Genomic DNA, 15796 nt, shown 5'->3' with positions numbered 1-15796 from the left:
TACCTGACAAACCTAAGGCAAGTAAAAACATGCTAATGGTCCATGACAAAACTGCAGGTATGCACATCAAAGATACGATTGCTTTATAACAGTTATTGAAATATAACTTTATTTTACAAAATACATTTCACAATGATCATAATTTCTGCATTCAAAGTACATTCACTGAATGAATAAGCTTTACTACCTACCTGCACATTATATTAAACATAAGAAAGAACGAAAAAAACATTAAAAAAAAACAAACTTTAGACTTTGGAAAATCTGAACTTTTAATGGAAATATTGTATACGCTGACTTGAATGAGGCCTTGTGCTGGCCCCACGTGTATTACCTTTTTTATTATAAATGTATAAGTTTTTTTTTTTCTCTGCATAACACATCAGTTTTCTTTGTACATACACAAACACCACATCTACAACTATTAAAACAGCACAAGATTTCTAAAGATGTTTGACAGACAGAAATATAGATTTAGCAATACCAACAATGGCCTTCTTAAGTCAGTAGTCTAATAGATTGGATCCAGTCCATCCTCTCTTCGTGTGTTGGGGCCTGGATGTAATAGTGTGTGTCCATCTGAGTGATGATTTTAAAGAGGTTCCCCTGAACTTTACCTTTAACACCTGAAGAACACATTAAAGTGACTGTTAGCTTTTGTGATTCACAGTTTTTTTCCCTGTAAATATCACTGGTACCATAACAAGACCCAAATCAGTGCTCTTCAGCTTTTTAATCAGTGGTTACTTGATTTTGATTCATATCTGGAATTTCTTTGTAAATATTTATTGTGAAACAGGTCGTCAACAGACTTCAGACACTTCCAATGAAAAGGTGTAACTCTGACTTGCCTGACGGTATGCCGTTATCATCCAGAGCAGACACCAGACAGCCACGCAGGGATATACTGCCAACCGGACTGATGTCATCCTGAGGCCATCAGGACATAAACAAGCCAGCACAAAAATAAAAATCACATGATTTCTTTAGATTTTAACATAAAATGTACTTATACAGCCAGTGAATTGCAGGTTAGCATTCTCACCTTGCTAGGATCATAATAGTGCAGGAAACTAGGCTCTGCCCTCAGAACAAACAATCTCACCTTCCAGTTCTTCACTTTGTGCCCCTGACACACATTAAATAAAAACACTATTAGCATCACAGATGAGCACATTTCAGTACAAAACTTCTAATTACAGTGGAGTGCTCACCTGTTTGAGCAGGTAACCTCTCTTCACCACTTTTCCACCGAGTTCCACCACAGACCAAGACTTCTCTGCTTTCACACTGCCTCTCTTCTGGAAGCTTTGGGACTGTTTGAGAAATCATATCCATTCGGTTTATGTCTAGCGTACATGATTACTGAATAAAACAACATGAAAGAGATTTGAAACTTACAAAGCAGTAGAGTGCAGTGGAGTCATCGAGGAACTGTTCTCCTAGAGCTGCGTTACGAAGAGCGTCTGCGCTCCTGACCCCGATGGGCCGCAGGGAGGCCTCGTCCAGCAGTGCAGAGCCTAATGTTACTGCCTCCACACGAGTCAGAGCCAACTTATTAAACACAAACCAGTCCACCACTGCTGCACCTAAACACATATAAACAAAAAAACAATTCCAGTCGTTCAAATTAACTGGAGCTGGTATACAATACTGGAACCTTTTATTGTTTAAATCAATCTGCTTGTCTGTATTTGCAAGCTCCAGACAGAGTGAATGATTCACTCAACATTTTCATTCAATGACACTGATTCAAAAAGGAACAAAACAAGCAACTTGTTGAAAGAAGACAAAATAGACAAACTAGCTAGTGATATTCATAAGTCAAGGAATCATGTTATACAGTCAAATATACAGTTGTACATCATACACACACAGTCCACCGTACCTTTAAAAAGTTTGGTGCAATAATTTTATATATATATAATATATAAAATTAAGATTCAGATATAAGGAGAGAATGCTTTATTGTGTTAGATCAGTGTTTTTTTTTTTTTGGAGTGTCTGACCTGAGAAACAGTTAGTGTAAGAGCTGCCCTGCTCAACATGACTGCATAGCCGGATACCAGTGTGTACGTCATACATGGAGTCCACCACCTGACTGATATACAGCAACACGTTTAAAAACTGAGTCACAAAAACATGTTTGCATATATTGAAAAACTATATGCATAGCTACCTGAGGTTGACGTTGTGAAGCTGGAGTGATGTGGAACCTTTCACCTGTGATGGAGAGGGGGTCTGTGAGTCATGTGAGCTGAGGTTCTGTACCGCTGCACCAATCACTGCAGCCCATTCATCACGTTCCTCCCTAGTGCAAGCCTCTAGAAAGTGCTCCTCTGAAGTGCTGGTCTGCAGCTTCAGCACCAACTGCGGAGAATAAAGTGGTTACTATGACAAAACCCTTCAGTCGCAGCCCTTAACAAATATTTTAAGGGATAAGCACAGCACCTTTTTTCATTTCTTTTCTTTTTTGGCACAAATATTAATTAACATGCCACAGAAAACTCCATCACTCTAGTTTTGATTACTGCTTTTACACAATGTGGAATATAAATCAAATACATCTCGAAGATTTACTGGGGGAAGGAAATAAAGCTGTTGTTCCTGACATGCTAGAGCATGTGAGTATTGCAAAACAAAATCAGGAAATATGCATAACCTGAGGCTGTGAACATTTACAGCTCTTCTGAGACACTCCTAGTGTTTGGTTCAGTTTTCAAGGTGTAAACCTCTGCGGAGCAACTTCTCAAAACTATCTGTTTGTAGTCTAAATAACCAACTGACCTTACAATATCTTGAGACATCCTCTCAAGTGAGGACAATAAAACTCAAACCGCACTGTAATTTTATGAATAATATAAAAATTATTTACAATAAATAAAAGGAAAGTAATTTCCATTAAACAATAATATTAACAGGTTTAAAACCTAATTTATGGCATGTACTTACATAATAAACTGAGTATGAAATTATTACTAATATTGTTATGTCGACTCGACTCATAAGTGAGTTGCGAGTGTCTATTTAGTGCATTCTGACTAACATGTCATTTAGCTTTTGGGGCTTCAGAATTTGTTTTAAATATACATATAATATCAAACAGCATTTACCGGTCTGTTTTCGTACTCCAGGTAAGGACATGTGATTTTGCAGTTGCTCAACAGTATGGTCCCTCGATGGCAGGAGTCCCGTTTGCTGCCCATATATTTATAATACATAAGTCTGTCCGGGTGAAGTACAAACCAACGAGCTTTCCAATTTTGAACCACATGGCCCTACAAATGAACATCGTGTTTTAATAATCAAATAACAATTCTTCCCCTTGGAATTATAAGGTTCTATCTGCATTCCGAGTAGTTTTGAGATATTGAGCTTCAAAGTTCTTGCATTCCATTCGACTGTGTAGATAGTACCTTATTGTTTTTTAAATAAAAATCACATAATTTATACAACGTCAAAATAATCTATCACATAATGTAAATAAGTTATCACTGAACAACAATATGGGAATAACCAATTTTGACAAAAATGTATAATGTATAATTCCAAGGGGACGAATTATGAATTAATTTGTCAGTATGGGTATGGATTTAAAAAAAAATCAATCTCTTACCCTTTTCACCAGAAACCCCTCTTTAAGGACGCTATTATTTTCTGACTCAGTGCCCATGTTAACTCCACTTCAGCAGTCTGTAGTCTTGATAAGCAGGTGAGCGCTTCATCAGGTGTTTTATTGCTGATTTGGAATGTGCGTCATTGCGCGCGCCTCCTATTCGGCGCCACCGGGTTTTAGGGAACACAGTCAACACTGAGCAAGAAAACTTGGTCTGGGCATGAGTTTGATGAGAAAAAAAATCTAATAATGTTAAAATAAAATAAAATAAATAGAAATCGTAAAGTTTAATTAAACTAGTATCAAACAAAAAATGTGATTCTATTAAATCTTACAATGAACACAACTTCCCGTTAGGGGCTGCTTTCATGAGTCACCAAGATCCAGTTCCGGTGAGATTCACTGACTGATGTTTGTTGCTATGGCAGCGCGGCACTTGATGGAAATAACGTGTCGGAAGTCATGCACACATTTTATTTCACTGGTCAAAACTATAAACAATAACCGTAACAGTACAACAACTCACATTAAGAAGCTATTGTATGTTAAATTAAATAATGTTTAATAAAATGCATTCAGATAATGTTATGAAATGTTAATTTAATTTATTTAGCCTACATAGAGTCCAAGGTTCGTTTTTGTTTCGTAATTGTCAGCATTAGCTGTTATCGAATGTATTATCAGAACATTACAGAATTCTGAATCTTACTGTTAATGCAAACAAGTCCGTATACAGACTGTCGGGAAAAGTATCATAGAACAAAACAACAAATCAAACGCAGGCACGAATTTTGGCATAAAACTGGAATTTGCCAACAGGCATGAATAGCTATGACGAGACATTCTTACACAATCTATCTGTGGATCATAAGCTCAGAAATTAACGGTCATGTTCCTACATGAACTGTGTGAAGATGGTAAGCTGCGGGAGCACGGCCAAAACGTAGTTACCAAAAAAACAAACAAACGCCCTTTCATTGTTCATTCACTTCTGTAGTGCACTAGATGGTGCTCTCGCGCAGCAATTGAGTATTTTGGGAACTGACAACTCAAAACTGATTATGTGAAAAATTCATACAGCTTTCTTTTGTTTTCTGTTGTTTGGGGCAAAACGATGCCGCCCCATAACACAAACAAGATCCATTAATTCCCTGACTGCAGTTCATGTTTTATGTGCTTGTAAATCATAATGAAAGGGGGTGGTGGGGGTAGTTGGTGTGAAGATGCATTTAAGTCAATTCTTAGTTCCAAGAAGTTTGTGAGGATTTCAGATCCTGGACTCAAAGCTAAAATCCCGGACATTCGGATCCACTTTTAATTGAAACACACAGGACAAAGGTAGACAGCCCCCATGGTCACAGCTGTTTGTGTGTGTGTGTGTGTGTGTGTGTGTGACTGAGAGAGAGAGAGAGAGAGAGAGAGAGAGAGAGAAGCATTCCTGCATGTTAACTTTAATGATTACAATATTGACTTTTTTTATATCATTTCTTAATTTTATTATTGGTATATATTTACTTATTTTTATTTATTTATTTTTGTCACTTGATACTTGACTTTTGCAAGTTGTTTTTGTCTTTTTTGTCATTTTATATATGGACCATTTTTAGTATTTGATTGAATGGTTGCTATGGATATGACAAATACTTTCACACACAAAGATCAGCTGTTTTACTGGGATTTGCTGCAGCTGGGGGCGTGTCATCAGAAATAACAATTACACTGTGTAAACAGCGATCCCGAAAGATATGACGTAAATTAAATCACACCCGGATGTTGTGTTCCTTTTGACAGGCCTTTGAAAGAGCAGCACAATCAGAGGGGTTAAGGAACACAAACATTCAGACCCACACAAACATTCTTTGTCTGTTTATAGTGTTTCCTCTGGGTTTGGAGAATGGTGGTAATAAATTACCTGTTATCAAGTCATAGTAAAGTTGTCAACTCATAAAATGTAGATGAAATGGCCTTTTATGAACCTACACTCACACAAAATCCCATTAAAATTGAACACATTTTTATTTTATTTTACAAACAATGTTTCTCTCTCTCTCTTTAACATCAGGATGCCAGACTGGGATCAAACAATATTTGTGTGTATGCATACAAAATACAGTCAATATGAACGAAATATTAGTAATAATATCCCATGTCCACTGAACTACAGCATTCATTAACACAATGTACTTAAACATTAATAGGCCTACAATTAACACTTTTAGACAAGCTACTGTCACTTGTGCAAAAATAAATTCTAGAAAGATAGGTCACCTTGAATTAAGGGTAGCACAATGGATGCAGGGAAGTGAATAACAAAACAAAAGTCTCTTTCTTGCACTCTCTTGTGGCCTTTCTCTGTTTTGTGTTTGTGAAATGAAATATGGAACAATTTAAAGGATTTAATTTCCATGGAAAGGAATGTAACCCAAACCTTTCTGAACTTCTAAAAATAAAACATTTTTAAATAGTGTTCACCCCAACACCAACACAGTTTATACTGCACTTAAAACAAAAAAAAAAAGCTGGCTAAAGTGCAATAATAGTCATGAAATTGCTCAGAAAATGCAGATATCTGTTTCTACAGAGAACAGATTCACATTCACTCAACAGCACTGAAGCTGTATGGAGGTGACATTAAAAAATATTGAATATAATACTTCATTTATGAACTCTGTTACGTAATTAGCTTACTCTCTGCTCAATATTTGGCCATGTTGCCAAACTGAAAGTTGTAGAGCTCTGTATAATACACTTTATTGCACATAATGTCTATGCATCCTGTTCCTGTGCTATGTTTTAGACAGTTGCACATTCTCAAAGTTACACCAATGAAGAACATAGAATGTTAAATATACAAACAGCTGAATACAGGATTAACCAGACTAGAGTCTGCGGAGGGTATGTGACTCAATTTAAACCTGTAGATGAGAAGCAGCGTTCTAGGCAAACACCTTTTTCCCATATAATAACCATATTTAATTATTCAAAGATAGAAAAAGGGTTGTTGTTTTTTTCCTTTTTGAAAGTTTTGAAATCCACTTGGCTAAAAAATGTCTTTCTTCATCCTCTCACTTCATAGTCGACTAACTCTGTGCCAAGACGTCACCACTTTTTCAGGATTAGCCATGGAATCCCTCCATTGTTCCTCCGCCTCAGGAGAACTGCTTTCGAAACCCAAGAGGATCTAGAAATGAAGGAATACACATAAAGACTGAAACTTAGGATGCCTTAAATTGGTCAAAAATGACAGTAAAGAAATGGATGTTCGAATAAATGCTGCTCTTTTTAAGATGTTTTCTGTTCATCAAAGAATCCTGAAAAAAAATATATCATGGTTTCTACATAAATGTTAAGCAGCACAACAGTTTCCAGCATAATAATAATACATGTTTGTTGAGCACCAATTACTGATCAATTTTGATCTTTTACATTTACTTCAAATTTAAACTTGTTGGATACTAAATATAGTGTGTCATAGTAATGTATGTATTTTGCTTCAAACTGACCTGTCCAAGCAGGTGTTTTCTCCGAACAGAGCTGCGACTGCAGAGTTTGACTGCCAGCTGCAGATTCTGGTCTTGATTGGTGATGGGCAAGTGAAGCACCTCCCCCCATTGGATCTGTCCTTCTGATGACTTCATCACTTTCGTCTTCCTCTTCAGTAATACCTTACCCTCACTCAACAACTCAACCTTCACAAAGAATCCTAAAGACAATGTCCAGTTGCACAGTTCATTTTATCAACATTGTCATATCTGTCACTCCTCTACAACAATTAACTAAGAAGGAATATTAATAAGAAATAAGAAGGATTTCAGGAGGAGAACTTAACTTATAATGAAAATATATTTTTAAAATGGACTAGGATGTAAAGCTATCTTATTGAGAGTGTGCGAGATGATGATGATGAAAGCTGAAAAGACTCACTCTGTGTAAGTGGTGAGGAAGATGATGGAAGGTTTTGAGCACTGAGGATCTGGAGTTGCATTCGGCTACTCACTGGCTGGAAGCACAAGGCCAGCTGAAGCTCAGCATGACACACCTACAGAAACACACAAAATAATTCCCAATAGACTTAGGTTTAATGTTGCATATATGTGTGTGTTTACTACTTACAGTGAAATGATGTACAAAGATGATAAACACTATGTAACACTCCTATCAGGATTTACACACACAAACACACACACACACATACATACATACATACATACATATATATATATATATATATATATATATATATTAGTGCTGTCAATCGATTAAAAAAAATTAACTAATTAATCGCACAATTTTTTAAAATTAATCGCGATTAATCGCGATTAATCGCAATTAAAAGACTGAAACTTTTTGGATATGTAAATATAAAATGTAAATAATTAATGTAAACTCAAGACAAAGAAACTATTTAAATTCAAAATATGATTGTTTATTGGAATTTTTGTTTAACTTGTAACACAGATTTTCTCATGTAAACAACATACCTGCAATAAACCATCAATATCCTCCAAATTAACTGTTGGCTTGAAAGCCATATTTATTACAGAAATAAAAACACAGGCATGTAAGTACCATTTGAATTTCAAAACAATCAATGCCAATAAAAAACAAAAATGATTTCCATGTTGAATTCTAAGTGGACTGCAAAAAAAATTCCAAAGTGTAGTCATTGCCAGTGCTTTAAGTGGGCCAGTATGCACCCATACTCAGTACTGCCACTTCCAAATATAGCTCTTGAGCGTACCGCCACCTCTCCGTGCGCCCAGAACGTGCTTGTAGCGTACCGGTACGCTCATTTGGACATCAGTTTTAATAGAGGTTTTAATCGTTTACCTGCACTGCCGATTTTCAGAGCGCCCTTCACAATGCAAGCTTCCTAATTCATCCCACCCAGAGCAGAAACTACATTACCCATTCACCCTTAAGTTACACAAGTGAATAGCGCATGTGTCGCTTTTCCCACTGTTAAGTGTCAACAACTCAACGTGGCCGGAGAAGGTGTGTGAAACTCGTTGTGAGTTATACTAAAGCAAAATCTTGAGTATTTATTGTCTGATAAACATTAAAAACTGTCTGCGGAGGTTGAGTCGTCCTGCAGCCCCCGCTGGCTGTTCATTGGCTGCAGCATCTTTTTTCTAAGTTCTAAAAAAATACCATAGACGGCAAGGCACAAATTTAGATATTCATTTATCTAATTAATCTATAGCCTATGCACAAAGACAATATGATCTTTTTGTCCCCTTTTTGTTTTAAAGCTTGATGAAGAGAGAGAGCGCAAGTTGCTGCAGCTGAGGAGGACAGTGATGCACGCGCACAGGAGTGATTGACAGTTCGCGGCACTGTGTACAAAAAATACTCCGCTACACAATTATTTCGTTATTTTCATTTAAGCTTATTAACGTTAGCGTTATAGAAAGGTCTGATTTACGCACTGTTACAGTCATTGTTTTTTTTTTTTTTTAAACAAAGACATTTGAGTTCATGATTTTAATGTTGCTGTTTCTTGTGGCAGACTAAATGAAGAGTAATGTTTCTTGTGGCAGACTGAAGAGTAATCCGGCAGAGTTTTATACTGAAACTTTCCGTCTAAAAGTCCTTCCTTGGTCTTATCCATATTTCTTTGCACGTTGAACACACATAGGCCACAACTGGAAATAAAAAAAAACTGCAACCGCGTTAATTGCGTTATTTTTTTTTAACGCGTTAAATATTTCAAATTAATCGAATGCGTTAACGCGCTAATTTTGACAGCACTAATATATATATATATATATATATTTATATATATATATACAGTATATGTATTAAGATTTTACTAATGATCAGTTTATACAATTTCACCTATATAAGTGTAAAAAAATAAATAAATAATGATATATATATTTGGGATCGGTATGATTTTTAATGTTCTTTTGGGCCTCTTATGCTCACTAAGGATGCATTTCTATGATCAAAAATACAGTACAAACAGTAATATTCTGAAATATAATTGTAATTTGACTGTTCTCTATTTTAATTTATTTTAAAATGTAAAGTTTTTTTCCTGTGATGGAAAAGCCATTACTCCAGTCTTCAGTGTCATATGATCCTTCAGAAATCATTGGCAATATGGCAATTTGGTGTTCAAGAAACATTTCTTATTATTGTCAATGTTGAAAACAGTCATCCTTAATTTTTCTGTGGAAACTATGAAACATTTTGTTCAGGATTCTTTAATGAATAGAAAGTTAAAACAAGGTAAACAACATTTAATGATTAATTGAAACGTTTTGTAACATTATATTATTATACGATCTTCAGACAGATCAGTATTTTAAGGGTCAAGTTAATTCCTTCAAGAAGTGTTTTCAGCAGTTCATCTCTTCCTCTCTCTCTGTCTGTCTGTCTATCAGCCCTATTGACCTTAATATCACAGGAGAGACCGGATCAGAACTAGTGCAGCTGTGCAATTTTTGATGAAAGTTAAATATGTGGTCCAGTTGTTAATTGCAGGTGGATGTTTAAAATTTTTTTAAAAACCAGGAAGAATCAGGAGAGACATTTGGGATTAGATATGCAGTCACAAAGGGATACAGCAGGTGAGGACTCACATGTGTTTTAGAGTGAGGCTTGAACTCCAGCCAGTGCTTTGTTTCCTGTTGTCCAAGGTTTCGCAGAGATAATACACACTCTCCCAGCGTACGCCTACGTGGTGTGTGAGCCTGCAGGCACAGCACCAGTGCAGACCTGCGTATCTGCTCTAAGTTAAGAGTGAACACGAATGTCTCCATGAAGACAGTGTCCTGAAAGTGAGACAGAGAGAGACAATAAACTGAAAGGGAAAGTTACAACTAGTTACAAACTTAATCTGCAAAGCAAGCAAAACAAACCAATACTGCAAGCTCTACACATGTTTTTAATTAGCTGAGGAAGTATGATTTTTATGAAACTATGGTTGTGTTGGAGTTTTCAGTCCAGCTGGAATGGTCATTATTCAAGAAACACATGAGGGACTGAAGGGACGGCTGAATAATGCATCAGAATTAATCTGAATGATGACAGAACAACCATTCTCATTCAGCTTTTCTTGTTATGTTGATCAACAAGGTTTATGATTCCAGGAAAATGTTATTTCCATTCATCATAATGGAAAAAATTGAGATATCTGGTTCATATATTTGGGGTTCATAAACTTTTTGAAAATGATCATGAAAAAAGACCCTTAAGCTCATCAAGTCTGCATTTATTGTTTATTTGACTAGAAATACAGTAAAAATGTGTGTGTGTGTGTGTGTGTGTGATTATGTTTAACAATGTAAAAAAACTGGAAACTGTGATATATAATTTTTTCAGGGTTATTTGATTATTTGACAGGTTCAAAAGATTTCAAAACATTTATTTGAACCTGAAATCTTTTGTAATATTATTTTTTTTACTGACACTTTACTGACTTTTGATAAATTTATCAGCATCCTAATCCTGGCAAATGTATTAGCATTCAGCATCCATCTAAATAAATAACAAAAATCTCACTGACCACAAACCTTTAAATAGTAGTGTATGTTGCTTGCAAAATATTTTATTTCATCAGAATACATGGCTAATTTTATACCTTTCACCTTTCAGAAGCAGATGGTGTAATTCTGGCATCTACAAGCAGGGGATAATGCTAATCATTTTAACCACTTCAACAATTCAACAATGCTGAAGCTTGAACTGAATCTTGGGTGTTATGATGGCTGGATTTCACTCACTGCTGATGCTTCCTTGACGGTGCTCTTAAATCGCACTGGCTTGGTCATGGTGATGACCCCTTTGACCCCAATCTTCTGCACCTCCACCCCGTCAGTATACACACTCAAGTCTGTACACTACAAGAGAGGAAGTATCAAAAAGAGAGATAAAATAAGAAACAGTGAGAAAAGACGATGTATCCTGTTCATGAGCTTTTACAACCACTAAAACCACTGTATGTCAACAAAAGGCAATTTCTCAGAAGAGGAAAAAATATTAGAAAAAAATTGACAGAAATATTATGAAATATGAGATCAAAAGTCTGTTAATCTTATAAACAACTCTAAGATACAACCGCAACTGGTCATATCTGTACATATAGTGAATAATGTTAATATAAATGAGCATTAAATGAACAATAATATATTATGTAAACTGTATATTATGTGTAAAATAAAGAGGCAAATGCAGATAAGATATACACATTATTCAATTATTTGAAATAGCTGGTTGGAAATGTGATCATTTGTTAAAGGTCTCTCAGAGCAACACAGAGGCTCCATTCATCTGTTCTCTAGATGGGACACAATGATCTGTTGTAGAGATGAAATCATACCTTCACTAAGGTGATCCACACCTGCTCCACTGCCTCTTCATACTTCAGCTGCACACACACTTTTCCCGGCTCACAATCTCGCTCATCGCCAGAGAAAGTGATGGAGTCTACGCACAATTAAATATTTTATATAGAATATTCTGTTTAAAATTTAATATTCAGCTTAAGTGCTGTTGTTAAGAAATAAAACGAGGGACAAATCCAATGTGTAATCCAACTGTTTGCTCAGTGTTAATTAAAAACACATTCAGCTGATTTATAAAAATGCAAAATAGAAGATTTCTCTAGTGGTCTTAGATGTTTGAACTCTTACAACTTATAAAACATAATGGTAGAAAATGAAAATGAAATATACTGAATTATATTTTCAGTGTATTGTTTGTGTTATGTAAAGATCCTCTCTACTTTCTAAAGGTTATCTAAGGACTTGTGTACTGGACCTCAGGGAAAACATTTGGAAGTAATTGTCTGTTTTTTACGATTTCACAATCTGCAGTTATCGGAGTCTGTCCTGTGTGTGTGTGTGTGTGTGTTTGTGCGCGCAAGTTTGTTTGAGAGACTGTGTTTAAGTGTGTTCAGGGTGATGAGAGGGGGGAGAGATTGTTGTGAAATAAAGGGTCCAAAAAGTAAATACGGATAACCAAACAAATGAAACTGTAGTGGAAATTCCAGATAACACTGGAGCGGAACACTTTCCAGAAAGTTCTATTGGAAGGGAACTTTGAGGGTTCTTTTGGAATGCGCTTGTCTGCAGTTATGATTTCAGTGTTCCATCATGAATATTTACCTAGACTACGACTGCTCCCAATGGAATCCTGAACAGAGGATGTGCTGCTCTGGACACTGGATACAGAATCATAACGCTTGAAGAAATAAGAGAGAAATAAATCTTACTGAACAACACTACTTCTACTCATTAAACAGTAAAGTATCAATCTATATACACTAAATTTCAATAAGGAATTTAATCTGATCTTATTGAAACGAGACCACAAACATTCTATTTAACTTGAAAAAAAAAAGATACCTCACCAAATTGAACAGCATCATGACCGATTTACAATACATAGACTTCCCAATAGTGATGATGATTTCTGAACAATGCATGGAAGTAGTATGATAACTACAGTTATTAATTATCAGCTAAGATAAATATTAATTGAGATAAATATGACTTATTCCAGCAGTAAATGCTATATTATTCATATTTTATTAATATATCTTATTAATATATCTTAATTTTTTAAAGTTGATAGCTGAGCTACTCTTGAATAGCAGTTTGCTCTGAAAATGGAATGAAAATAAAAATCATAAATAATGTTTACTAATTATTATATTCCTCCGTTTAAATCCGTTTAAATATTTGCAATCGTTAGGACTTTTTAAAGAAATTTAAACAATTAATACAAAGTAACTGATCAAAATGTTGAACTTTCTATTCATAAAAATCCTAAAAAAAACGATCATGTTTACACAAATATATTGAGCAACGCAATCATTTTTACTATTGTTAATAATAAATAAAATTTCTTGAGCACCACATAAGCATATTACAATAATTTCTTGAAGGGTCCTGTGACACTGAAGACTGGAATAATGACTGCTGGTAATGCCATCACAGGGATATATTACATTTCTTTATATGCATCATATAATAATAGCTCACATGTGAACGGGTGTATGGGATCTCAGCAGCAAGTGAATGATGTTGTTTTAATTACGTTTTATGGATTGGGTTGTTAAGTGGGTGTGTGTGTGTGTGTTTCTATGTGAACTTACCTTTACATGGCCCTGAGTGTTTGACAAATCATACAAAGAAGAACTGAGTGTTTGTTTGTCACTATGTTCCAAACCTGTGAAACAAAAAGACATAAATAATTTAATTGATTTTACTCTTAGAAAGAAAACAACCATGTAAAGCATTAAAATGATCTGAATGTGGCCTCTCAACAATATGATCTGGGACACTTTCAGTGCAATTTAGCCTTGAACAATCAGGGATTTAGGAGAGGGAATAAAACAGAAAGATTATGCACAGGTGGAATGTAAATATTTGAGGTTACATGCTGAGAAGTTACGTACTGAGTGATGCTATGAGGAAGTGAAATTGCACTCTTTAAACAGCACACACACAGGTACTAAACAGACTTGGTGTTTTAGGCACATCAAAAGGTGTCTCACCTGTGCCAGGACTGCTATTGGGTCTGATTTTCAGAGTGGGGCGTCTCAGTGAGCCAGGTGACACGTAGCTGATCATATGACTGCTGTTTAAGGTCAAATCAGGGTCATATACCATTTGACCGGCTATTGCGAGTTCTGCCTTCCTTTCTGCATAAGTGGTCCTTGTGGCACCTAAAATCATATCGAATTTGTACTTATATGTAGGCTACTTTAAAAAAATTAAATAGAATTCAATAAAATAACATAAAAATGTTACTAAATAACTACATTTAACTAAATAAATAAATAACTATATAGTCATATTGCTTACTCTGTTGCCCAATGTTGTAGCCAGAGTGCTGTGCTCCTCTCGGCTGGATATAGGAAGGTTTGAAGTTTGGGACAAAGAACGGAACCTCCCGGCCATCCGGAGGCAGTTTAGACAGCAGATAATTCTCTGATACTCCAACATTCCTCTTCACATTAGACTCAGCAGTTAATTTACCCGGAAGTCGAACCTTAATCACTATAAAACATTGAGATGTATACATCTTTCCTACTTCATATATGAGGTTAGGCTACAGTATGTATGCATAAAAAAAACAATAATCACAAGGTAAAGGTGAGAGACTTACTCTGAATTTCTGGCTCATTCTTCTTGGACATAAATGTCCGGCAGCAGTTTTTGAAACATTCTGTCATGTTGATGATCTTTACAAAAATCACAAACCAATAACATAAAAAGACTGAAAATAAGATATTTCTATGAATCAACTTCACACTGTACAAAAGTGGACAGAATTCTGTCTTGTCTAGTCACAAACATTTCCAACACAATGTCATTATCCTCACGCCAGCATATGTTTTGTGGTGGAAATAAATACATTTTTGAAAGAGAGGGGAAAAAAAGTCAACATTGATTTGCTGTAGAAGAACAAAATTAACGACACATTAAAGTTTCTGAAATAGGAGCTAAATAATACAATAAATTTAATAAATGTCTCTAAATAATGTATTTCAATCCATCTTTAGATTACGTTTTAATCATACAATAATTCTGTTTTATGTTTATATGAAATTCCGTGGTAAGATTGAAGTTGTGTCTGGGATAACGGTAAAACATTACAACTCCACCAAAGACATCTGAAAATTAGCACAAAAAAAATAAAAATGGTAACGGCATTTAACAACAGAAAAAAAGCTGAGGAAAATAAAAGTGCCAGCAGTAGCCCAAAGCAAAAATACATTAATGTATCCTGATCAACCCCTTTTTTCTTTCTTTCTTTTTGACAAAGAACATCATGTTTGTGAATAAGGCTGTACCTGTGCTGCTGTCCGCGAGGAGCTGAAATCTCTGAGCTCGCGAGTGCTTCAGGTGCATCGGAAGCCCCCAGTGAGCATCCAAACTTCTGCCTACGGTTGGGTCCTAGTGTCCGCTGGTCCCTCATAACGCTGCTGAGGAAAAATACCACTGGGACACGAACGAAAGTTTCTACTTCTACTCAGTCACGCGCATATTATGTATATTAATCCCTCAAATATTTACACATTCAAAATCTTGTTGTTATTGACCCCTTGTGATCTAACATGTAGGCCTACATCAAAATTCATGTTCTTATTAGAATCTCTTTTTAATAAACACCTTATTGTTAATTATAATCACTAATACCTAACTTTTTTTTGTAGGCATGAGA

General features: G+C 35.5%; 2 protein-coding genes across 2 annotated transcripts; both read right to left on the bottom strand.

Moving 5' to 3' along the window:
• Positions 1-92: 92 nt before the first annotated feature.
• On the bottom strand, positions 93-3936 carry LOC128026641 (pleckstrin-2). Its single transcript, XM_052613891.1, has 9 exons — positions 3617-3936; positions 3114-3278; positions 2180-2370; positions 2010-2101; positions 1402-1589; positions 1215-1316; positions 1046-1129; positions 852-930; positions 93-626 (listed from the first exon to the last, which is right to left on the bottom strand). The coding sequence occupies exons 1-9, from the start codon at positions 3671-3673 to the stop codon at positions 499-501; spliced, it is 1086 nt and encodes a 361-aa protein (XP_052469851.1). The 5' UTR covers positions 3674-3936; the 3' UTR covers positions 93-498.
• A 1677-nt stretch (positions 3937-5613) lies between these two features.
• On the bottom strand, positions 5614-15571 carry LOC128026089 (tandem C2 domains nuclear protein). The gene is made up of 12 exons (XM_052612817.1): positions 15426-15571; positions 14738-14813; positions 14434-14628; positions 14124-14294; positions 13722-13795; positions 12730-12805; positions 11943-12049; positions 11347-11463; positions 10204-10395; positions 7541-7655; positions 7120-7319; positions 5614-6797 (listed from the first exon to the last, which is right to left on the bottom strand). The coding sequence occupies exons 2-12, from the start codon at positions 14802-14804 to the stop codon at positions 6687-6689; spliced, it is 1425 nt and encodes a 474-aa protein (XP_052468777.1). The 5' UTR covers positions 14805-14813; positions 15426-15571; the 3' UTR covers positions 5614-6686.
• Between the last annotated feature and the right edge of the window lie 225 nt (positions 15572-15796).

This window comes from Carassius gibelio, chromosome A13, assembly GCF_023724105.1.
Source record: "Carassius gibelio isolate Cgi1373 ecotype wild population from Czech Republic chromosome A13, carGib1.2-hapl.c, whole genome shotgun sequence".
Classification (NCBI taxonomy): Eukaryota; Metazoa; Chordata; class Actinopteri; order Cypriniformes; family Cyprinidae; genus Carassius; species Carassius gibelio.
Note: the sequence above shows the minus strand (reverse complement) of the source record. Positions and strands in the feature narration are given on the sequence as shown.

What these genes read in the sequence shown, in the direction of transcription:
- LOC128026089 (XM_052612817.1), bottom strand. Translation starts at nt 14,804, where the DNA reads ATGACAGAATGTTTCAAAAACTGCTGCCGGACATTTATGTCCAAGAAG. An exon ending in CCGTCAAGGAAGCATCAGCA is followed by an intron (nt 10,396 to 11,346) that starts GTGAGTGAAATC and finishes TCTCACTTTCAG; the next exon opens with GACACTGTCTTCATGGAGAC. An exon ending in GAAAACACCTGCTTGGACAG is followed by an intron (nt 6,798 to 7,119) that starts GTCAGTTTGAAG and finishes CTTCATTTCTAG; the next exon opens with ATCCTCTTGGGTTTCGAAAG.
- LOC128026641 (XM_052613891.1), bottom strand. Translation starts at nt 3,673, where the DNA reads ATGGGCACTGAGTCAGAAAATAATAGCGTCCTTAAAGAGGGGTTTCTG. An exon ending in TGGAGTACGAAAACAGACCG is followed by an intron (nt 2,371 to 3,113) that starts GTAAATGCTGTT and finishes TATTCTCCGCAG; the next exon opens with TTGGTGCTGAAGCTGCAGAC. An exon ending in GAGGTTACCTGCTCAAACAG is followed by an intron (nt 1,130 to 1,214) that starts GTGAGCACTCCA and finishes AATGTGTGTCAG; the next exon opens with GGGCACAAAGTGAAGAACTG.